Source organism: Sinocyclocheilus grahami, unplaced genomic scaffold (assembly GCF_001515645.1).
Source record: "Sinocyclocheilus grahami isolate Dianchi unplaced genomic scaffold, SAMN03320097.WGS_v1.1 scaffold29.1, whole genome shotgun sequence".
Lineage (NCBI taxonomy): Eukaryota > Metazoa > Chordata > Actinopteri > Cypriniformes > Cyprinidae > Sinocyclocheilus > Sinocyclocheilus grahami.
The window spans coordinates 3,333,007-3,358,667 of record NW_015505208.1 but is presented as its reverse complement, the minus strand read 5'-3'; the positions used below and the strand labels follow the sequence as shown (position 1 = coordinate 3,358,667).

Here is a 25,661-nt window from a genome sequence, read left to right as displayed (position 1 = left end):
GTCTTAATTTGGTGTCTGATGACTCTCGCCGGGCTCGTAATTGTCCATTTAATTTCACAGTGACATTTCACAAAATATTTACGGTCATATTTGCAGGTGCAGGTCATTGGTATGAAATTATTTTATTTTTTTCTGAGCTGGTCGGGCAGACCTGTTCTCTGTCACTGCCAGCACTGAACTCTGAAGTTGAGAGTAATTGGGGACCTTTCAAACATGAGGTCATTAGCAGTGGAGATATACCACACCTAGAATCAAAATGAAAACATTTCTGTTGATATTCGTGCTGGAAGTTTATAATTAAAGCTCGGAAGGCTAATTAGTTGGATTATTAAGGCATGTTGAAGGAATGTGCCTCTAATGGAAAATAGAAACATGTGAACCACTCTGTTTTCTCACTCTTTCATGCAGTTATTTTCTGATCATGTCTCTGCTAATATAACCCTCAGTGTTTATTTCCCCTCATGCGCTCATTAGCAATGAAAACATTGTGCACGCTTTTGCTCGCAGGTCTTGGACAGAAGAACATTGTATGTGTTTGTAAGTTCTATCAGAAAGAGGCAGAGTTTGAGATCAGCAAGTCGCATATTATCCTTAGAGATGGTCACTATTTGCCAGGATGTCGAACGCAGGGCCACAGTTTCAAAGCATGCTGGGAGTTGCATGCATTCCACTGTATCCACATCATTTTGGGGGTTGTGGGAAAGATGGGTTCACTTTCTGAGCATGACTCATTGGTTAACAAATCATCTAATTCACTTTCAGTTTTTTAGCTCTTCACCATGACTGCTCAAACTTTAAATTGTGGTAGCCCGCTAATTTGTATATACTGTGAGGACACGCACATTCTGACTTCAGTCACCAGAGAATAAGTTAGTAGTCAGACACAAACTCTATTGGCAGCCAAAGATGTGGTTTTGTTCAGTTCACCAGACTAACATAGTTGAATGCATTCATATTCTAGCAGTCATTAAAATGGCAGTATACAGATGTTGGTTATGTCAGATAATTTCTTCTCCACCTACACAAACATACTAATGCTTTATGAAGACATCATTCTCTAGTATATAACCTTTCTGCTACCTTTCCAGAGACATACCAATTGCCAGTGTAATTCCAGTGTCTGAGGGTTTCTTCCAGCCGCAGATGACCAGTCAGGATCCAGTCTGGCAAGAAGGAATGATTTGGAGTGCTGCTGAGCCATGGAGGTATGGTACTAATTCACCTGATTATACAGTACATTATTGACTACTCATTGAGTCACAGTCTGACTCTAAACCAAGAAAATTTCTTGCTGAAAAGACCACATTGGCTCCACACTGCGACTAAAATGGTCACAAAAGTGACAAAAAAAATTAACAGTTGTGACTAGATTTAACATCTAGACTTGTACAATATTTGTGTGTGCATATGTGGTTTTGTCAGATATCATGTTAGAGTGCACACCAGTGTTTCATGCATGTTGCAGTGAACACAGCACAAGCTGTGATGTCCGATTGGCAAACAAATGACTTGCTCAGTAAGTATACAATCAGTCAAAAGTTTGGAATGATTAGGAATTTTTAAATGTTTTTGAAAGATGTATCTTATGCTCACTAACGCTGCATTTATTTGATCAAAAGACAGTAAAAACAGCAATTAAAATAGAAAACAGTTATTTAAAATTGTAATAATATTTCACAATATTGCTGTCTTTTTTGTATTTTTGATCAAATAAATGCAGTCTTGGCGAGCATAAGAGATGACTTTCAAAAACATAAACAAAAAAATAATTATTCCAAACTTTTCACCTGTAATTTGAATATTAATGTAGTGGTACATTTTAAAAAACATTCACTGTTTTTACATTTTGGTTTCAGAGTGAATCCAGTAATAAAGTTGAAACAGCTGTAATGTAATCTTTGTTTAGGAATAAGACTGTAAAGTGATTGTCATGTTGGAACCATATTCTGAACAACCGGCTTGAGAATGTAAATTTGGCAATTGGCTTGTAAATGTTTTACTTTAGAAGCCAATGGCTCCCTTGTCTTTTTTTTTATTTTTTATTTTTTTTGGTCTGGAGCTCTGCTGCATCTTTAAGGTACATGTCAAGCTCTTTATTCATTTAGCACTAAGCTTGCCTTGTGATACTTTAATGGAAAGTCCATGTGTGAGAGAGAGAGAGAGAGAGAGGTTCTTTAGGTCCAGCCGACACATGCTGAGTTAATGGAAGTAATCCTACACCCTAATGAAATAACAATGGTGCTGGACAGGACACACACACGCACACAGACACAATTCCTCTCTGTCGCTCTCCTTCCCCTATGTCTCTCTCTCTCTGTCTAGCTGTTCAGATGTGATGTGCCCTCTAAACTCAGATTATGTGCAACTTTAGATCATGCATCGCAGCTGTGACCTCCAGACAGCGCATAGTCACATATAAAATTAGTTTAATTGCCGGCACAGACTTTATTTCCACATTTCTGTTAGTTTAGGGAGGATGGTGAAAGTCTTTAAATGATTTGACCTTTGCCCTTTTAGTCGATGATACCAAGTTTGATAAAAAGATTGTTTGTCTGTGTTATTTGTTTGCTGCTGCCTTAATGAAGGATGAAGTGCTTCAGTGGGATTTAAAGCATGGCAAATGAAACTCTGCTCTGTTAGTTCCAAATATTTATGATTAGACCCAGAGTATCCAGTCTCTGCAAAAAACAGAAGTCAGAGAGTACACAAACACATAAATACACACTCTCCCTCATGTACATAGACATGTCGGCTTATTTTCAAACTTACACTTACAATAAATGAGTCAAACGGAAACATCTGCATTGTACTGTATGAGGAAATGTCGTGAACAATTTCCAGAGGAAACTTCACTCTCTCTCTTACATTCAAAGACACATGGAACCTGATACCAAGACGTCTACATCAGCGACAATTCTAAAATAACAAACATGTCAGAAGTATTTCTGTCACGCTCTCTCTGCCTCTGTTGATTGTTTACGACTCGCTGAATTCACTCTGTAAGTGCTTCGGATCGTGAGCATATTTTCTGGGCTCCTTTCTTCAGGTATTAGCAGAATTTATGAGGTGTTAAATATTTCCTTTGTTCCCCGAGCAGGCAGCTGCTGGAACCATCAGAGCCCACACGGCCAGGCCGAGTTCATTAGCCTGCTTAAGGAGCCTGTCTCTGGGGCTCAGTGACCACAGTCCTCCCCTGCCGCCCTTCTCTACACTTATCAAGAGTACGGTTACAGCACTTCAAATACTAATGAAATCTATTAAATAATGTCTTTTCATTACAGTCCGCCATTGATGCATGAACCACTGTTGAAAATGCAGAGGAGAACTACTGCACTGTCAAGCCACAGTACATCAATTACACTCGAATAACAGACACTGGCGCTTTACAAATGAGACTCGGACAGCATGTTTGCAGAGCACCAACAAGCCTTTAGAGATGATAAACAGTCATATTTAATTATACAAAGTTAATCACTGTCACCACAGAGACTTCAATAAATGTCAACCTGCTGCTCTCTGTGCTACAACTTGGTTTCAAGTAAAAAGTAAAAAGTTCATTAACTATTTAACCATTAACATTAGAAAAACGAAAATCCGGTCATCATTTACTCATCCTCATATCATTCCAAACATGAATGCTTGCTTTTTTCTGTGGAACATTGTTTTCAACATTGTTGAAATTTATTTTGCTCACCATTGTTCTGATTCTGAATGCTTCTATCATTCATCAGCTAAAAAAAAAGCTATTGTTCAGAAAAGTGTTCTTTATTGTTATCAACCTTGATATGAACGGGCTTTTAGACTTTGGGTATACCAGTTGAGCAGTATGGATCAATTTTCTTTGAAGAACAGCTGAAACATTGTTCAAAACACATATTCTTGTGGTCCACAAACGACAAAGCCATAAGAGTTTGCACGACATGTGGGTGAGTAAATAATAACAGAATTTTTTCGGGTTTTTTTTTTTGTGTACACTACAGATGAAGATTTCATGCTGCACTTGTTGTTTTTCATGCACTTATTGCGCAATATCTGGGCAACATGGGCCTATGTGCGCTGTGGGGGAGGGGGGGCATAAACTGTGCATCTTCACGCCACCCCATTTAGCGCCCCTCTTGGTGTATTTTTATTCTTTGTTTGACAGGCATCTTCTGGTTCTACCGCGTCAGCACAGTGCAGTGTGCAGCCAAAAGTTTTGCACAGGTCTATAAATAAGACCCCGCTGAGCACACGCCCCAAAAAGTACGGCCTGCCTGCACTTGCTCTTAAAGACCTTTTTACTCATTTAATTTTGTTCTTTTAATTAGTAGCTTTCAATCATCCAGTTCCTTTGAACGGACTTTTGATTCCACTAAACTGCGCTTGAATACAAAGCACTTTTAAAATGACATGAGCAGAGGTGTGTGCTTGTCTCCCTTGTGTTTTGAGTGAATGGGGAAATGTTGTTTCTTTGCCGATGTTTATGGAGCCAAATTCTCATGCAGCATGTGGAGTTAAGCCTGCAGATCAACAGCAGCCCCCTGCTAGTTACAGTCCACTCAACAGCATGAAATTCTTGTTTTCTTTCTGTAACAGTGTGTCAGTCAAACGTGGCCCTCAGGAGCATCATTTTTCAGTGCTTGAGGAGGAGTCTGGCTAATATAGCAGTAATCGCTGAGCACATTCAAGCAGCGATTTACTTCATAGTGGAGCTTTATTGCTTTCTGTTGCACTCTTTTAGTCTTTCTTCTTTGCTCATTGCTCAAACTACAGATTTTAGAGGTCAGATGTAAAAAAAATAAAAAAAATCTGTTACTTGCCCACAGTCTGTTCGCTCTCTGATGTGTATTGCTCTTAAACCAATACTTAGACTCTCTAAATATTTTTTGCTATTTTTTTCTGCACAACATTCACAGAGACTACCTGGCCGTTATGTAAATATTTTTTTCCAGGCCAATTTGTGGCTAAGGGTGGTCATTTGCTGTGTATGTTTTCCTGTTTCTTTCTCACGCTGAATTTTAGCGTGACTTTTTCCACCCTCATGTTAGGAAGTTTTAAATATTTGACTGAATAAACCTGAGCTATTTTAGTGGTTTGGCTGCTCTAAGTGTTGATAAATGTTCATTAGAGGAGCTCTCTTTTATCGCGGAAGTGGAAGTCCAATACTAGAGTGAATCTGATCCCAAGACAAGGGTTTTACTTGGTTGTTGTTGTGTGGTGGTGGTAAATAAAACTGTGCTGATCACTCGGACGAAACTATTAATAAGAGCCTCATCCTGGCCCTTGTGCTGTGCCCCATTACTGGCTTGGGTGCGAGCCAACAGCAGCACCACGCGTGGCAGCTGCGCGCATGCGCATCAATGAGCGCTATCGCTCCGCCGCTGCAAGAGAACTTTAATAATGAAGTAGACCACGGAGTGCGCGTGTGCTCAAGTTAACTTCAGGAGCGTAAATTAAAGGGGAAAACACGGCTAGTGCAAGTCAGCGTTCCTCGGAGTTTGGGTTATAGTGGTGATCTGTCGGTTGGAGCGTTCCGCTCCGGTGCGGCCGGTGCAGCTCTCATGAACTTAGGGAGGACTTCCCCGCGAGCTTCACTGACAGCGCGTGCACTGACTGGCGCGAGCTGTTTCTCGCGCTTCACGCAGCCCGACCACTTGAATATTTTTGGATGAGCATGTCAACAGAGTGAATGCGACCGGACCTTCTGGAGAGTTTGGAAATCGTAGCAACGCACAACTCATAAGAGTAAGTTCCCATTTAGAATAGCGTTTTGTTTGTATGTTTTTTTTGGAAAAGTTGAATAGTTTCGCTGAATATTTTATGTAGCAGTTTACAAGCGTAAGAGCAGTTTGTTGAAGCACCTGCTCAAGCCTGATACTTTCACGTGATTTAAACGTCTGAGAAAATTGGTGCTCATAAAAGGTGAACTAAATTTGAAGTTATAGTTCAGAGTAGGCTAATTTCTGCATTCCGCATTAGACCACCTATAAAACCTATGGGCACTATTTTTTTTATTTTATTTTTTACCAATTATCACTTTAAAATGTCAACATTCGAAATGAAAACTGCTGCCTGAACATGATTAAATAGTCAAAGTGGTTCCATAGTGACACTTTGTTATTGGACTTTTTGTACTTTTTGTTTTTTTGATTAAGATGATCAAGAAAATAGATTTGAAACGTTGAAAACTCGAGAAATGACAAAGCTAAATGGATGGGGGAAATGTTTGGACAGTGATGCCTTTTACAGTGTTAGCACATTATAACATGTTCATTATTCTCGATTACAGGGATTTACATTAATCCGTTTCAAACTGAGTTCCAGAAAGCGCACCATTTTTGGCTTCTTATTTTTATTATTTGATTTTATTGTACTTTATGGACGAAGTGCAGTGATTATATTCACATATATTCAAGAGGTCTTTTGAACAGTAGACTAATTTATTTGTTTATTGTAACTTTTTTTTTTTTATTGAAAGCCTACTAAGTGGTTCTGAGTTTGTTGGGTGATTCCCGTATCCGTTTGAATCGCGCGTCCATGTCCGTTTTCCCATGCACGTGGAGTTTGTGTTTGTATCTGATACGGAGGAAACGGGAATATCATCCCGACACTGAAGCCGCTTCACTGCGCGTTGGCCATTGGTCGCTTTCTCGCGCTGTCGATAGCTGCTCGAGCCGATACCGGAGAAGGAGACCGGATTAGATTCCACACTTAACACGAAATAATTCACAACACACAGGTCGCTCTGGTGGCTGGTAATATGATGGAGTGTACTAGCCAACAATTACATAAGAGAACATCAGTGACCTCCTCTTTGGCCAACCCCAGGCCTCAAATTTTGGGGAAAAACTCGAGACTGTTTTACATGTATTTTTAAAGTTTGTAGGACACTTTGGTTGACGGATTTACGAGGCACAGTTTTGGTGGGACATCATTTTAAACGCATTTTTTCCTAAGTAGATTGTAGAGTCTAGCCTTTGTTTTGATCTCATACAGTTCTCTTTAGTGGATGAATGATTCAATTGCAAAAAAAAAGTCAGTGTTTCTTCTTGCTGTCCTGACAAAAAAATCTGTCCTGAATGTTATTTTGAGAGTTACACATCTGTAAATGGGCATCATTACTGCTTTCGTCAGCCATATTGAACGTTTGTTGTCATTAGCCTAATTTAAAAAAAAAACATAATGACATATATTAGAGGGTAGTCATGTAGAATTATGGGTGAGGGTCAACCACCCATGGTGGTTTGGATGTAACATCACACCCTGAATTGTTAAAAATGTCTTTTCAAGATCTGCACTTGGATGCCATTTTAAATTTCACAACAGTTAACGACTACAACTAGCCTACTATGTAGTAAATCCAGTAAACAGTCAAATAAATAAATAAAATAATGCATACATTTTGTCAGGAAAGTACACTCTTGAAAATTAAGGTTCATAAATGGTTATTTGTGGCATCTAAAGTATCAAAAACATTTTTCACTACGTACAGTTCCTAAGTTGAGCTGTGGTTCTTTGGAAACGAAAACCTATCTTGCAGAGACTGGATGGTTTTCTGAAGAATTAAAGAAATGAATCTAGCTGGAACCTTTTGGAAGTTAGAAGTTTCTCACGTGGTGGAGGAGAAGACATTTAGGCAATGACATTAAACCTGAGGCCTGTCTATATAAATAAAATAGTGAAATCCGTTCTAATAACAATGAATAATGAATCTATGCGTTCATTAAAAAAATCCCTTTAGACAAACTCTTTTGCTCAATTGAAAACCATTTGTTCCCGGTCCAGCTTGTTTAGTAATAGGCGGTGTGTTTTGACAATGGAGTGAGCGCTGATGATTTAAAGGGAGGAAAACGAAAGCTTTGGCGTATTTGGCTTTCCTGTGCGCTGCTCTCGTGCCGCGGCTCTGTCGAATCGCGCGCAGAATGCCGCGCCACTAAACGCTCCGCGTGCTTTCTTGACAATAGCAGTAAAGCGCGTTGGCGTTGTTATTTTGAGACGGAATGATCTTCTCTAATTGGACCGTTTACAATCCCCAGAATGTTTCCTTAAATGTTGTTTTCCTTGTTTGACTTAATCAAATGCTTTGGTCTGGGACCGTTGTTGCATATCAGTGTTTTTTTTATTTGAAACTGTGTGTGTTGACAGAAGGGGCATACATTTCAGCTCAATGGTTCAGTTACATAGTGTAATGTGTCCTCTGCTGGCTGTCCGTCTGTTCATTGTGTGTGTGGCTGCGTGTGCGCGCACCAGGCTATAGAACAGTTTGTGTGTGTGTGTGTGTGTGTGTGTGTGTGTGTGTGTGTGTGTGTGAGGACAGTGGGCTCAGAGGGCACAGAGTGATAACAGTAAAAATCAATGCTGCTCAGCTCATTCCCCTGCCTGAGCATTAAAGGCTAGAATTTCAGAACACAGCTTCACCAAGCAAATGAAAAATTCAAATGATCTGTTCTTCAAACTGTGCCCTTCAACTCTTTCTCTCCCTTCCACTTACACACACACACACACACACACACACACACACACACACACAAACAAGCTTGTATACAGTACATATGCTTGTGGGGACTTCCCATTTTCATCCATTGTTCTTAGGTCATTGTAATGGATAATAGGCTACCATAAACTAAAGCATATTCCCAAACAGACGCATCATGACTATTCAAAAAGACCCTTCGGGTTTTTGAGCAAAGTCAAAAATTGTTTCAATGAAGATGGTTTTTTTGTGTTTAGAGGTGTTTGTATAAAATGATTTGGCAGAAGTCTTCAATTCACATAAATTTGGGCAGTTCAGCCGAGTTGCATACAAGAAGAATGCATGCTGGCTGTCAAGTTAAAAAGCAGTTTTGCTTGGTTTATAAAAAAAACGGGATATACTTTCAGCATTAGAACACTGGTGTCTTTTCATGCTAAACAAAAATAGCATTTCTAGACTTTAATTCAAGATTTTATTTGGTCAATTTATGAATCTTTTCTTTGTGCATTTCATTTATTTATTTATTTTCTTTATTTTCTTTACAGTTTGTTGTTCTTGAGATATGTAAACAAATGTAATGTTAAAAATACAGCAAATCGTAGACAGGTTTGTAAATCACAGGTCTGGAACCTGCAGCAGGACAGAAAATAAACCCATTCTCCGCATCCTGAGGCTTTCAAGGTCTTACAAAGAGTTTTTGAATAAAAGTGCTTTTCATTACTGAGGCCTCAGGAGGTTTCAAAGCAATTTACAGAAGTTTCAAGCTTTTAAATGGCAGGGGAAGGATGGGAAGAGAAGAGAGAAAGATAAAGATGGAGGCTGGGATGGGGGTGGAAGGGGCTTCAACGGGGGACTCAAAATCATCAATGTTTTTAGTGACTACTGCCATGCTAGCATCGCCGTAACCTGGACAGCTTGGCTTTTTGTGTGTACTGTATGAGTGCATTGTGTGTGTGTGTTACATTGATTACATTTCTCTCAACCCATTGTTTAATGTTTACTTCTGTAAATGATATTTACTTCAGCCTAGCTGGCTATGATACAGTGAAGTTACCAGACTTCTTCCTTCCCCTCCTACACGCATATACCCACAGACACAAAGGGAGAGAGAGAGACAGAAACGAGAGAGGGATGCCTATGAATTCTATTGTGTTTATGGCGATTTTAAAGCATCCTTCATTTGCAGGTGTCTGGACTGTAGTCGAGGGGAGTGGAAGTACAACTGATGGAGAATACACAGGAGCTGAATGAACAGAGCGTAAGTGAACTACAACACACTATTCAGATGTGTTTTACAACATTATGGCTTTAAGATGATATTCTTCTCTTTCATTGTCTGTGTACTGAATTCATCACTCCGCTAATTCAGAAAATTCAGAATTGGCCAGTGTATTGTGCAGTATCATTTGAAGAGTGTGTATGTGTTGTATATTTGGATATGTGTGGGTAAAATCCCATCCAGCTGACTCTCTGTACCAGTGATTCTCAATCAAGGGTGTGCAGATCCCTGGAGGCACTTGGGAAGATATTGATTTTGCTTTGTTAAACCTATCCACTTTATTTTTAATGAAAGTGCAGGTGTGATGATTTGTAACTTGAATGTGCAAGGCTTCTGTAATGATAAACACACAGGTTTGTAGTGCAAATAGTTTTACCATCTACTGCACTATTATTCTTTGTTATTTACATATAGTGGCTAATGAATCAAAGTCTTTCTCATTCGCAGGAAATAGCTTACATTCACGTCAAAAAATAAGGAATTATTCTAAATATTTACTGTATATCAGCACTCTTGGAATGTTGTTTGGCCAATCAAATTGAAGGACCAGAACTAACTGTAGCATCAATTATATTATAATTTTTTTTATTATGCATTACTTGATTGGATAACATTTCTTAAAGCATTTATTGTTAAGTGTTTCTCAAGAAGGTGTCTCCAAAAGTGAACTTTCTGCTTATCAAAGAATCATGAAAAAATGTATCAGGTTTCAACAAAAACTGTTTTCAACATTGCTAATGACAAGAGAAGTTTTCTGAGCATCAAATCAGATGATTTCTGAAGGATCATGTGACACTGAAGACTGATAGCTGCTGAAAATTCTGCTTTGCCATCACAGGAATAAAGTAATTTTTTTTTTTTTAAGTAATAAATTGTAATAATATTTCACAATATTGCTGTTTTTTGTGTGTTTTTGATCAAATAAATGCAGCCTTGGTGAGCATAAGAGACTTCTTAAAAAAAAATCTTACATTTTATCTATTTATTTATCACAGAAATAAATTACATTTTAAAATATATTTACATAGAAATTTTTTTTTGACTGTTTTTACTGTACTTTACTTTTGATCAGATAAATGCAGCCTTGTTGAGCATAAGAGACTTTAAAACCTTAAACTTTTGAATAATTCTAAAATAATTGTGGCTTGCCCCTTAGTTTGAGAAAGAAACAAAAAAAAAAGCATTGACAGCATACAGTGCAAGTCTATAAGACAGTCGTTGTAAGTTGTCCCGTCGACTTCCACTGTAAGGGCATAGCTGTTAAGTTTTCTTCAAGATCCTTCCAGATCTTAAGTTTTAATACAAATGTTAGGTATTCCAGTACTGACGTTGAGTTTGATGATACTAAATTGTTTCCAATCACGTTTGAATCAGTACAAGCTGTCAAAACAAAGCTGCAGGTGTGAGCAGACTATATTCGTTCCTGAAGCTGGATGTAGATGATGTTTTTACAGTCATGCAGAGTCATTGATTAATAAACACAGAGATTATTTGACGGTTCTCCTGGCGATCTTAAAAACTGCATTAAGTTGTGGAGTACAATTTCACTAATGTGCGCAATGGTGGTCCTTGTGTGCAGTTTGGGTGAGTTTTTCTGACAGCTTTGGGTCCAGCCTGAGCACATTATTTAACAAGCACGTCGACATCTGGGAAGCAATTCATCATTTAATTAAATGCTCCTGAAACCTGGCCTTTCGCTAATGAGATTAATTTAAATAATTAACGAAAAGCTGACACAAGCACAAGAACTCATGAATAATTAAGCAGCATTTCTTCTGCTGCAATCAGAGGGGAAGGGAGCACTTTAATGCTAGAGTGCTTTTTTATATAAAGTTTCAGCTCATTTCTTAAGATGATACAGACACACTCCAATGCACACGTTACATAAATGATATAAAACCCAGTATTCACATAAATGATATAAAACCAATCTTGTTGGGATGAATTTATTAGTTTTTAATTGAGAACACGGATGTTGAATAGACTGGTCCAGAGGAACAGGTTTCGTGTGTGTGCTTGTTCTAATTTTAGTTTCTATTTCTTATTTTCATTGTCCGCAGGGAGTTTGAATGTTCTCCGAAAATATAACCGCATAAACTACTGTCACCTGATCGGAATACCCTGAAAAACATACATGTTGTGTGTCTACGCATTACATACAGCCCTTAGCCCTGTCACACACTCTCTGTTCTTTTCTATTTCCTTTTTCTTCTTCTCTCTTCCTCTCTCTATTGCCTTCCCCTACCTTTAGAGAAGAGCGTTTCAGGGAGGGGACACATCAGATAATCTTACACCTCCCAGGGGCATATGCTGAAATGTGTGTGTGTTGGGGGACGTAGGGGTGGGGGCACAGGTAACAATGTATTTTACATGAAAGGAAGAGTATAAAGTTACAGCGCTGATAACCATAATACTGAAAGCACAAAAAAAGAACAAGAAAAGGGGGACTGTTTTCTGTGTGTGTGTGTGTGTGTGAAGCATCTGTACCCATAAGCAGGCCTGGAATCTGCATATAGAAGTAAGCAGAAATGCCCTTGCATGCTTGTTTGTTAAATGTTTTGGCTACATTTAAAATGTGGTGTGGAAACAAATTTCGCTCAAAAATTGCTAGTCAATTTCACAACTAATTACAAACACTTCACATATAAGTACCTTAAACCAGCCTAAACTGGTTTTCTTGTCTTAGCTGGTCTCTCAACATGGTCATGGTGGTCTGTTGACTGTTTTAGAGGTATCTTGGCCACATTTCACCTGGTTAGGCCTGCAGACCATCTTCAACAAGCTCAACACAGTAATGTTTTGCACCATATACTATAATTTTTGGCAAAAATATTTGTTCATGAATGTATGAATAAATATTCTATCTGTATAATTTCCAATTGCAGTTTTTTATAAATAAAAACTGAACAAAACAAATTTTATATATACAGTGCTGGGTAGTAATTTATTACATGTAATCTGAATTACGTAATCAGAGGACCGAACTTGCCTACCCCTGGTGTAGGGGGAAGAGACAGAAAGATTTATGCTATGTATATTACTGACGAGTTAGAGGATGTTGTAAACTCGTAATATTGAATGTGCCGAATATGGCACACTCTCAAAACAATGCATATTAGTAGGTGTGACTTTCACCATCCTTTCAGATTTTAAAATGTATTTTGTAAATGTATTTTAAATTGTAATTTATTCCTTTAATAGTAACGCTTTTTAGCAGCCATTACTCCATTCTTTAGTTTGACCGCGATTCTTCAGAAATCATATGCTGATTTAGCGCTCAAAAAACATTTCTTATTATCAGTGTTGAGAACAGTCATGCTGCTTGATATTTTTTTGGAAACGGTAGTGTACATTGTGATTTTTCCATTCTACAACTTGTTTTTGTTATTCATATTCTCCTCATTCAGTGGACAGCATCTGCAATGGAGCAAATAATCATGCTGAAATGGCAACAGTAGCTTCAAAAATCATGGGCAGTGAGGTCATCACATTGAGTCAAATACCTGAAAAATCACTCTCAGACTGAGACTGCAATGTTTTCTTCATACACTGAATGAGAAGCTAATACATCAACTGTCTCCTCTGGTCTTTGCACAGGTGAAGAAATCTACCACTGATTCTCATGCTCCAGACCCAGTAGGCAACAGGTAAAGTGAACACACATATTCTCCCCTGGAATCCATTTAGGGTATTATTTATGAGAAAGTGGACTGTGGGAGTGAGTGATTTTGTACACATAAAGACAGAGGGAGAGATAAATAAAGAGGGATGGTAAAGTCATTGCGTGTGAGTGGGTGTAAAGCAGATGGCTTCACCTGGATAAAACGTGTGTTAGAGCTCTGTGTACTTTGGGATGCGTTCAGAAATTTCATGCAGATGTTTATGCTATAAACAGAGAAAAATGAGTAGCTCTGTTACTGTTTGACATTACATTATGAAGTGTCTGCTAAATGCTTCAATGCAAAACTATCTAACCTTATTTAAAAAAAAAAATTTTTTTTTGCATTTTTGTAGTTCAGGGATGGATGGATGCATGGAATACTAAATATTACTTTTGTACTTAAAAATAATAATTTGACACTGAATTTCTTATTATATATATATATATATATATATATATATAATATGGTCAAAAGAAAACATATATACATTTTTTGCATTTTTATATATATATATAATATGGTCAAAAGAAAACATATTTGCATTTAAACATTTGTTGGTTATGATATGTATATCTGTATTCAATATTTGCCATAATATTGAAATAAAATATATTTACTTCATATAACAATATTTCATTAGCCAAAATGCAAAAAAATGAAAATCTTACTGCATGCAATAGTATTTTGTGTAGTTTTATAAATTAAAATGTAAAAATATATATATATTCATGATAGTGAGAACATTAGGCAGTTTTTGATTCACATTGCAGGTTGTTTAACATAGAAACATGAAGATATATTGTGGTTCCTCATTTTCATATGGGTGAGTTAATGTGAAGAATATTCCATATATGTGTCGCTACATGAAATTCTGGAGGAAAAGACAACTAGATCCTAGATAAACATGACCTAGATAAACATGACCTAGATAAACATGACCTAGATAAACATGACCTAGATAAACATGACCTAGATAAACATGACCTAGATAAACATGACCTAGATAAACATGACCTAGATAAACTGCTTTCCAGCTTTTTGAGGTAAAAACTCTTAGAAGATGCACAAGTTGGGACAGATGTTTTCTTTAGCAGATGGTTTGACACATGAACGAGGGTCATATTATCATACTTACAATGTCAAAGCCAGGTTTTGCTCACATTTTCTGGTTAGTGAGTGTTACGGTCATTTTGGGGTCAGTAAGATTTTTCATTTTTGAAGGAAATTAATACTTTTATTTAGCAAGGATGCATTAAAGATTCAGCTTTGCCATCCCAGAGATAAATGATATTTTAAAATATATTAAAAGAGAAAACGGTTATTTTAAATTGTAATAATATTTCAGAATATTACTGTTTTACCATGTTTCTGATAGATGCAGAATTGCGGAACATTAGAGACTTTTTCAAAAATATGAAGAGTTCTTACCAACCCCTGACTTCTGAATGTTAGTGTAAATGTATTAAACATCTATTTTTGTCTGTCACAGGGCCTTGGAGATGCAGGATCTAACAGACCTGCAGCACTCTGTTAACAGTGGCAGTGACGGCACGTCCAAACTGGACAAAAATATCCTCAGCAACAACATCACGACCAATGGAACTGGAGGTATGAAAGAACGACAAATCAAAGAGCAAGCAAGCAAGAACTTACGAGCGTACATGAGTGAGCGAGTGACATATTAGCTGATAAATAGGGCCTTTCAACCAAAACATTGCTTTGAATACAGGAAATCAGCTTTAGCGCAGTGCACTCCACGTTCATCGCTGTAGAGTTTCTTGCTGTAATTGAAAGCAGGGTTCAGTCGTGGTGTGTGATGCTCAGATTGCAAGGATAAAGTGTTTCTTGTTCTGGTGGTTTTGGTGCCGTCCAGAGTACATCAACTGTCTCCTCTGGTCTTTGCACAGGTGAAGAAATCTACCACTGATTCTCATGCTCCAGACCCAGTAGGCAACAGGTAAAGTGAACACACATATTCTCCCCTGGAATCCATTTAGGGTATTATTTATGAGAAAGTGGACTGTGGGAGTGAGTGATTTTGTACACATAAAGACAGAGGGAGAGATAAATAAAGAGGGATGGTAAAGTCATTGCGTGTGAGTGGGTGTAAAGCAGATGGCTTCACCTGGATAAAACGTGTGTTAGAGCTCTGTGTACTTTGGGATGCGTTCAGAAATTTCATGCAGATGTTTATGCTATAAACAGAGAAAAATGAGCAGCTCTGTTACTGTTTGACATTACATTATGAAGTGTCTGCTAAATGCTTCAATGAAAAAAAAATCTAACCTTATTTTAAAAAAAAATTTTTTTTTTGCATTTTTATATATATATATAATATGGTCAAAAGAAAACATATTTGCATTTAAACATTTGTTGGTTATGATATGTATATCTGTATTCAATATTTGCCATAATATTGAAATAAAATATATTTACTTCATATAACAATATTTCATTAGCCAAAATGCAAAAAAATGAAAATCTTACTGCATGCAATAGTATTTTATGTAGTTTTATAAATTAAAATGTAAAAATATATATATATTCATGATAGTGAGAACATTAGGCAGTTTTTGATTCACATTGCAGGTTGTTTAACATAGAAACATGAAGATATATTGTGGTTCCTCATTTTCATATGGGTGAGTTAATGTGAAGAATATTCCATATATGTGTCGCTACATGAAATTCTGGAGGAAAAGACAACTAGATCCTAGATAAACATGACCTAGATAAACTGCTTTCCAGCTTTTTGAGGTAAAAACTCTTAGAAGATGCACAAGTTGGGACAGATGTTTTCTTTAGCAGATGGTTTGACACATGAACGAGGGTCATATTATCATACTTACAATGTCAAAGCCAGGTTTTGCTCACATTTTCTGGTTAGTGAGTGTTACGGTCATTTTGGGGTCAGTAAGATTTTTCATTTTTGAAGGAAATTAATACTTTTATTTAGCAAGGATGCATTAAAGATTCAGCTTTGCCATCCCAGAGATAAATGATATTTTAAAATATATTAAAAGAGAAAACGGTTATTTTAAATTGTAATAATATTTCAGAATATTACTGTTTTACCATGTTTCTGATAGATGCAGAATTGCGGAACATTAGAGACTTTTTCAAAAATATGAAGAGTTCTTACCAACCCCTGACTTCTGAATGTTAGTGTAAATGTATTAAACATCTATTTTTGTCTGTCACAGGGCCTTGGAGATGCAGGATCTAACAGACCTGCAGCACTCTGTTAACAGTGGCAGTGACGGCACGTCCAAACTGGACAAAAATATCCTCAGCAACAACATCACGACCAATGGAACTGGAGGTATGAAAGAACGACAAATCAAAGAGCAAGCAAGCAAGAACTTACGAGCGTACATGAGTGAGCGAGTGACATATTAGCTGATAAATAGGGCCTTTCAACCAAAACATTGCTTTGAATACAGGAAATCAGCTTTAGCGCAGTGCACTCCACGTTCATCGCTGTAGAGTTTCTTGCTGTAATTGAAAGCAGGGTTCAGTCGTGGTGTGTGATGCTCAGATTGCAAGGATAAAGTGTTTCTTGTTCTGGTGGTTTTGGTGCCGTCCAGAGTGGGTTTGGTGGATTAGTGGTGATGTCGTGTGTCGAGATGCTCTGAGCTCACACTAACCTCAAAGGTCAAACGCTGCATACAGGCCTAATTAAAACAGAAGAAAGCGTGTATGTGTACAAGCGTATTTGTGCTGAAATGTTTTCCAGCACTTCTCCGTGCGTGTTTCAGCAAGAGCCTGGTGCACAGCAAACTATTTCCTGCGTTTAAACTCTCAGTTTCTCTCTGATGTCAACACACGCTCGCTTGCTTTTCTCTCCTTGAGGAAAACGCTGAACAAACGTTTTAAGAGAGAACGTTAAGCAAACATACACATGGCTAAATAGACTCTCAACACCCTAGCAAGCGAGCGTTTGAAGTATGGCTATGACTGTGCAGTACACAAGAGAGGAAGTAAAGTTAAGGGACCCTGTGTGTGTTGTGTGTGTGTGTGTGTGAGCTCATCTGTTTTTAACATGTAGCGGAATAAAACAATAGCAGAAGACTGAGAGAGTAAAAGGAGCAGAACTCAGTAAATCATTTAGATTAGAGCTCAGCTAATGATTTTAACAGCTTGACATACACACACACACACACTGGGATTGTGCTTCTGCCAAAACAACGACATATTCAACATTCTCCTCTGTCTACCTCATCAGCTCACAGCCTAGACTGAATCCCTCCATGCACACACACACACACACACACACACACACAAACCGCCCACACAACCACCCACACACACACACATCCCAACATGACTCCCACTGCCAGTGAAGCCTCATTCATCTTACTTTAGAGGACTTCGCTTTCTCCCTCACTAACACACACGCACACTGATTCCAGGCGTTTTTTCTGCAAATGCGCCTTTGACAGAGCTGTCATAAACTCAGTGTGGCAAAATATGGTTTTGGAAACCTTGCATGATTTATATGAAGTCATTTCTTATTATGGGAACACCAGGAACGATGGCTATACTATTGGTAAATGTTTGTTTTAATGAAAGTGAATTTCATTATAATGGAATTCTGTGGGAATTGATCAACTTTTTACTTTTCAGTAATGGTTGTACTCTTTGCTATTTGTGAAATGTTATCAGTTCTTACAAGAACTTTCCATAGAATCTTACATTTTACAGTGGCCACCAAATGTACTATTTGGACACTTAGGTCAAATTTAAAATTCACAAATTTCATTGTATTAGATAACAAAATATCATCTATCAAAATGAGATTTGTAAAAAAAACTTATGCTGTTTTCTCAGATCTCTTTTCTCAACTATTTCAACTGCAATTACTTTTAACCAACTTTTAGTTAATGTAAGAAATCAGTGGGTAACCACAGGTGTAGTTCATCACATTACATTTTTTCACAAACGTTTGACAACCAATAAATATCCGAGTGCATTTTGTCTTCATTTTGAACACTTTAGCTTTTGTTTTATCATTTAAAACCTAACAAATCCCTTATAAGTTTTGCTTGAAAAGTGTTGAAAATATTTTTAAATATTTATTTATAAATAATTTATTTAAAAATGATTTCATAGTAATGTGATTATATCAGTATAAATTATCATTTACATATGAATATACATTATATTATTATAAATTGTATTTATTTATTTTTAATATTAATATAAACCAATCTATACAATAAATGCAATCTAGTGACATTCAGTGTTTTTAAGTGTGATGTGAGTGTCCATATATTTTTGAGTCTACCTGTATGTACTAAATTCATAATTTAAAAAAATAACTGGGTAATACAGTCCACTATACATCTGACTCCGCCCCCAGGAGAGAACATGACTATTCTAAACACGGCTGATTGGCTGCTGGGCTGCAATACCCCGCCCACTGCCCCAAGTATGAAGAACGATGGTATACTGCATGTGTTTGTGGAGTGTACATATATGATAGCACGTGTGTGAGTGTTTGGGTACAGTGCTTTGGAGGGCTTGCTTTAGTACTTTTAGAGTTTGTTTGATTTTGAGAGGTTTGAGAGGAGTTTGACAGCAGACAGGATGCCTTATATCTTTCTTGGTCTCTCTTTAAGTTAAGTCTGAGCCTCTGAACAGCAGCGAGGCTGTGAACTCGGCAGGAGACACTGGGCTGGACACTTACACTGGGTCAGGTAAGACATCCACACACACACGCTCACATGCGCTGCATTCAGAATGCCTGCTGTAATCCCGCTTGGGAACTTGCTGAAGGCTCTGAGCCCTCAATCTTTGTACTGCCCTTGAGCTAACGTCATCAGAGCCACAAACTCTTTATTTAGATCAATGTGCTCACACACAAACACACACACACTCAGAGACTGAGAAACCCTCTGTCCATGCGCTCCCCTGCAGAGAAGGTTGAGACCCTTGCTTGAGCTGACAGTGTGATGTCTCTATAGAGAAGACAACAGCATGTTCGTTTATATGCACTGCAAAAAAAGTCTTATTTTCCAGTAAAAAGAATTCAGACAAGATTTACTAGGTAAGTCAGACATGTTTTCAGGGAATATAATATTCCATATTCTTTTCTTGTTTTAAGTATAAAAAGGTCATGAGTCATGAGTTACCATTGGTAATAAATCTTTTAATAAATAAATGAGGCTTGAATAAATATATACTCTATAAAGGCTTGTTTTCAGAGACTACATCTATAAAATATCTATATAGACTAAAGAGTATATCTATGACTTTACTGTGTGTACTTTAGAAATGTCACTGACAAATAAGACAAAAACACTAAGAAATACTTATTCTGTGTGTGTGTGTGTGTTTATATATATCTCTAAAACTAAAACAGTATATACAGTGGGTACGGAAAGTATTCAGACCCCCTTAAATTTTTCACTCTTTGTTATATTGCAGCCATTTGCTAAAGTCATTTAAGTTAATTTTTTTTCCTCATTAATGTACACACATCACCCCATATTGACAGAAAAACACAGAATTGTTGACATTTTTGCAGATTTATTAAAAAAGAAAAACTGAAATTTCACATGGTCCTAAGTATTCAGACCCTTTGCTGTGACACTCATATATTTAACTCAGGTGCTGTCCATTTCTTCTGATCATCCTTGAGATGGTTCTACACCTTCATTTGAGTCCAGCTGTGTTTGATTATACTGATTGGACTTGATTAGGAAAGCCACACACCTGTCTATATAAGACCTTACAGCTCACAGTGCATGTCAGAGCAAATGAGAATCATGAGGTCAAAGGAACTGCCTGAAGAGCTCAGAGACAGAATTGTGGCAAGGCACAGACCTGGCCAAGGTTACAAAAACATTTCTGCTGCACTTAAGGTTCCTAAGAGCACAGTGGCCTCCATAATCCTTAAATGGAAGACGTTTGGGACGACCAGAACCCTTCCTAGAGCTGGCCGTCCAGCCAAACTGAGCTATCGGGGGAGAAGAGCCTTGGTGAGAGAGGTAAAGAAGAACCCAAAGATCACTGTGGCTGAGCGCCAGAGATGCAGTCAGGAGATGGGAGAAAGTTGTAGAAAGTCAACCATCACTGCAGCCCTCCACCAGTCGGGGCTTAATGGCAGAGTGGCTCGACGGAAGCCTCTCCTCAGTGCAAGACACATGAAAAAACACCTGAAGGACTCCAAGATGGTGAGAAATAAGATTCTCTGGTCTGATGAGAACTTTTTGGCCTTAATTCTAAGCGGTATGTGTGGAGAAAACCAGGCACTGCTCATCACCTGTCCAATACAGACCCAACAGTGAAGCATGGTGGTGGCAGCATCATGCTGGGGGGGTGTTTTTCAGCTGCAGGGACAGGACAACTGGTTGCAATCGAGGGAAAGATGAATGCGGCCAAGCACAGGGATATCCTGGACGAAAACCTTCTCCAGAGTGCTCAGGACCTCAGACTGGGCCAAAGGTTTACCTTCCAACAAGACAATGACCCTAAGCACACAGCTAAAATAACGAAGGAGTGGCTTCACAACAACTCTGTGACTGTTCTTGAATGGCCCAGCCAGAGCCCTGACTTAAACCAAATTGAGCATCTCTGGAGAGACCTAAAAATGGCTGTCCACCAACGTTTACATCCAACCTGACAGAACTGGAGAGGATCTGCAAGGAGGAATGGCAGAGGATCCCCAAATCCAGGTGTGAAAAACTTGTTGCATCTTTCCCAAAAAGACCCATGGCTGTATTAGATCAAAAGGGCGCTTCTACTAAATACTGAGCAAAGGGTCTGAATACTTAGGACCATGTGATATTTCAGTTTTTCTTTTTTAATAAATCTGCAAAAATGTCAACAACTCTGTGTTTTTCTGTCAATATGGGGTGCTGTGTGTACATTAATGAGGAAAAAAAATTAACTTAAATGATTTTAGCAAATGGCTGCAATATAACAAAGAGTGAAAAATTTAAGGGGGTCTGAATACTTTCCGTACCCACTGTATATATCTGTCTAAAACTAAAAGCCTCAGAAATTGCGTTTTACTGAAAAATAAGACAAATACTGATTAAGAAAATGATTTGGACTGGGAAATGTTTCAGCTCAGGAAGGGAATTATGACAAGTAAATGCCAAAATTTGTTTTTGATTTTGCATCTCAAGGAGAAAAGAGGAAGAGAGGGAAGGCAGGAGGAGGAAACAAGGACATTCTTTGATGTAGAAAGAAGATTTTTGAGAGAATAGTTCCTGTTATTTGTTTTTTCTGCTATTTCTTAAATTGAATCCAGCTGGTGAGAAAGACTGTGAGCTGTCAATCAAAACTGTGAGCTGCGTGTGTGTGTGTGGATTTAAATTGAAGGCTCTTGGCAAAATCTCTTCAAATGGAAGAAGTCCAGCACACATTTTATTTTATGGTTGTGATATGTAATAAATTACACATTCAGTCCAATGACAACTGACATGCAGTACTGACTGCTGATACATCCTAGTAAAGTGTATGTGTGTGTGCGCCATTGTGCGTGAAAACGATTCAGTTTGTCTAGCTGATTTCTTTATTTTTTTCTTCTTTTGTTTTTTGTGTAGTTATAAGCAGCAGTGGATTCAGCCCTCGGCCAGCTCACCAGTATTCACCTCCTCTCTACCCCTCAAAGTATGACACAGACACAATATGATTCAAAAAAAGTAAATGCAAAAACATTTAACCATCTTCACTGGGGTCATCACAGTGTTGAACCAGACAAATTAACAATGGCGGTTGATGTCAAAAAGGCAGCCGACCCTTGATCTAATCAAATGAAAGCTGAATGTTTTGATTTTGTGTTTGATTGGCAGGCCTTACCCCCACATTCTTTCTACTCCCGTGGCTCCTCCCATGTCGGCCTACACGGGCCAATCACAGTTCACTAGCATGCAGCAGTCCACAGTTTACACACCCTACTCTCAAACTACTCCACCCTACGGCCTCTCCACCTATGGTAGGTCCTTTACCTTCGCTAACATGCTGAAGGATGGCATATATGTGTGTTGTTTATTCAGTGTGAGATGATGATAATATAATCTAGTATTTATAATAGAATATGCGATTTTATGTGAAAGAGCCTTTAGTATCAATCCAGTTTGATTGACAGGTCCACTCTCTTGATCTTGAGCTACAGATTTGGGGGTGATGTTGCCAGGCATAAAGACAGAAGGAGGGCTGACACAAACCCAATCAACCCTCCAATCAGGGCTCAGCTATAGCGCTGGATTTACCACTCCTCAGCCCGGACAGACAGCATATTCACCCTATCAGATGCCAGGTGAGTATGTTTATGCAACCAAATATAAGAGTCTGTAACTATATTAATAATACTGCACAGCCTCAAATGCTGTACACAGTAGAAGATACCAGTTGTTATGTGACAAAAATAACAATCACTTGTAAGAGCCGCTAATTACTTGTTAAAATTATGTAAAGGAGCAGTTCACCAAAAATGTTTTTAAAATATTGTCAGTATTTTACATGATATATTTCTGAATTGCTTAAGTTACATACAGTTAAGCATTTTTAGAGAACTGTTATGGAACAAAATATTGTTTATTGCCATAAAACGACAGTTCATAGTGACCAGAATCTGAAAAAACACCATAAAAGCAATAAAAGTAGTCCATACGAGTTTTCAAGTCTTTTGAAAATATATGATTGCAGCTAGTTCAGATTTGATGCCATTTGATTGGCTTTAACATATGTAACTAAATGCAACTTATTATTTTGAATTCTGGATGTGATTATCAATGTTGTTACTGCTGACTAAAACTATTAAAAACATTTTTTTAATTGAAAGAAAACTGAAATAAAAATATTAGAGAAACTTGAACTAAACAAAAATTTGAAAGGTTGCCTTGAAAACTAAGTAAGTTTAAATTGGAGCACAAAAAATTACTAACTGGAATTAAATAAAAACTAAAACTGAAATGAAAATAAATTATATCAAAATAATAAAATGTAAAAAGAACAAAAAAATCAATAGTGTATAAATAATACTAAAATAATTACCTGTGCTTTTTCCTGTTCTTTTTTATGCTTGACAGCCTATAGTCCCTATAAACTATGGTTGTATGGCTAGCGCTGTGTCAATTGTTCAAAAAAATGCCTTTGTGTACTGCAGAAAAAATAACAGCATACAATGTTTGGAAAAACATGATAGTAATTAAGGATAGCATTTTCACTTTTGGGTATTTTACTATTTGGGTATTTCACTTTTTGGTGAGATCTGTTAGTCGTTGACTCACACTGGCTTTTCTCTCGCTCAGCAGCGTCAGGTTACACAACCTCTCCTGGTCTCTACACATCCAACAACTCCAATCCAGGCAACTTCACCACACAACAGGTACGGTCACACGTGCACAGATGAACACACACATGCACCAATAATGTCAAAGTTCAGCAAAGGACTGAGTCTTTTTAAAACAGCCCATGCCTCAGAAAACAGATCGCCATCCTTCATCTGAGAGAATTTATGCTTTTAGGACTTAATGTTTCCCTAAACTTTTATGATTGAACGTGCTGCCAACGAAAAGGACCCAACTACACTTAGACTCCCACTGATGAATTTAGCTGTGTAAACAAAGTGAGGTTCTGGCGATGGTTGAAATTAAGGAGTAAGCGGAATTAGGATGAAATGACAGCGTGAAAGCAGTAGTGGAGTTTCGCCGAGAGCATTTTACTGCAGCGCTCATGTTCTTGAGCGAGTGAGTCAGTGACAGTTTTAGAGTCATCTCCCGTAAGAGATCCGACAGTGTCTGAGCATATAAAACTCTCTCAAAGATACAAGAGAAATCAGGGAGTGATAAAAAACTGTGTGTGGATGAGCCAGAAATCTGTACGTTCCAGTCCTATTACTTGATCATTTTTTCTCTTTATTATTCCCCTGATAAACCCCCTCTCCCTTTCTTATTCATTCATTTAAGAACATAAAACCTATATTCTTTCCACAGTTTACTAAATTATAGAGGGGAGTGGGGCAAGTTGTCACACTCCAGTGTTTATTTCTTAGGGTAGGTCTACTGTACATTGGCTACATACATTGACATTTTGTGACAACATCCCCCAATAGCAGGCTTCAAACATTATAAAACAACAAGCAAAAATGTAAAAGGTGACATCAAACCGCCGTTTTGTTCAACAAATTTTTTTATTACATTTACTGCATAATTATATGTAATTGCATCATGTATATTTTTATATATCACTTAAAAATACCCTGTCTGCTTTCTGGTCAGATTTTGGTTTTGAGTTGGATTTATATTTTGTAATCGATGAATAAATAAATAAATATTTATTATTTTGATTTTGTTTGTTTGTAGCAGGAATATCCCTCCTATACAGCTTTTGGGCAGAATCAGTATGCTCAGTATTACTCCACCTCCTCCTACGGTTCTTACATGACATCTAACAGCTCATTGGACGGCACAGTTTCAGTCTCCACCTATCAGCTGCAAGACTCCACCCCTATCATGACAGGACAAGCGGCTGACCTGAATCCAGGTAAGTGCCCAGAACATCCTAGCAACCGCATAGCAGTGAGCTAAAAACTCCTTAAAGCACCTTGTTTTGAATCTAGCAAAAACCCCTAGCATCATGGAAGCAACTTTTGCACAGGCAGTGTTTTTGACGGTATGATAACCTTAAGCAAAAAATATAACAGTATCACGGTATCACGGTATTGTCGTTACAGCTCTAAAATGTGTTATTTTTAAATGACTGGGTAAAAAATTAAAAATAAATTAGCTGAACACAATATATTTTGTTTTTGAGCAACATACAGAATATTAGGAACAGTAGAATCTTTATTTAATCTAAATCTGTAATTACAATTATTTAAGTTTAGTTATATAATTCATATACATATCATTTAGCTACAGATTTGGGGGTGATGTTGCCAGGCATAAAGACAGAAGGAGGGCTGACACAAACCCAATCAACCCTCCAATCAGGGCTCAGCTATAGCGCTGGATTTACCACTCCTCAGCCCGGACAGACAGCATATTCACCCTATCAGATGCCAGGTGAGTATGTTTATGCAACCAAATATAAGAGTCTGTAACTATATTAATAATACTGCACAGCCTCAAATGCTGTACACAGTAGAAGATACCAGTTGTTATGTGACAAAAATAACAATCACTTGTAAGAGCCGCTAATTACTTGTTAAAATTATGTAAAGGAGCAGTTCACCAAAAATGTTTTTAAAATATTGTCAGTATTTTACATGATATATTTCTGAATTGCTTAAGTTACATACAGTTAAGCATTT

At 37.7% G+C, this 25,661-nt stretch overlaps 2 protein-coding genes across 7 annotated transcripts in view; one reads left to right on the top strand and one right to left on the bottom strand.

Annotated features, from left to right (window-relative positions):
- The first annotated feature begins 1,093 nt into the window (after window positions 1–1,093).
- The window catches only part of eya4 (EYA transcriptional coactivator and phosphatase 4), a 39,318-nt gene continuing 14,750 nt past the window's right edge, over window positions 1,094–25,661 (top strand). For 2 of the 6 annotated variants that reach the window (XM_016257551.1, XM_016257539.1), the window contains exons 1-10: window positions 5,390–5,724; window positions 9,639–9,710; window positions 13,329–13,378; window positions 14,883–15,001; window positions 19,015–19,092; window positions 21,949–22,015; window positions 22,198–22,340; window positions 22,521–22,664; window positions 23,659–23,735; window positions 24,712–24,892. In XM_016257551.1, the coding sequence (XP_016113037.1) occupies window positions 9,678–9,710; window positions 13,329–13,378; window positions 14,883–15,001; window positions 19,015–19,092; window positions 21,949–22,015; window positions 22,198–22,340; window positions 22,521–22,664; window positions 23,659–23,735; window positions 24,712–24,892 (892 nt within the window). In that variant the 5' untranslated portion in view covers window positions 5,390–5,724; window positions 9,639–9,677. Of the gene's footprint in view, window positions 1,206–5,389; window positions 5,725–9,638; window positions 9,711–13,328; window positions 13,379–14,882; window positions 15,002–15,291; window positions 15,351–16,596; window positions 16,716–18,755; window positions 18,825–19,014; window positions 19,093–21,948; window positions 22,016–22,197; window positions 22,341–22,520; window positions 22,665–23,658; window positions 23,736–24,711; window positions 24,893–25,661 lie in introns of those variants that run through there. The other 4 variants (XM_016257547.1, XM_016257567.1, XM_016257560.1 and 1 more) reach the window with 4 other exon arrangements.
- The window catches only part of LOC107571283 (40S ribosomal protein S12-like), a 29,100-nt gene continuing 20,344 nt past the window's right edge, over window positions 16,906–25,661 (bottom strand). Inside the window, exons 7-8 of the mRNA XM_016257603.1 lie at window positions 20,816–20,820; window positions 16,906–16,916 (exon numbers count right to left, since the gene is read on the bottom strand). The gene's annotated coding sequence lies outside the window, so the exon portion shown is untranslated. The remainder of the gene's footprint in view (window positions 16,917–20,815; window positions 20,821–25,661) is intronic.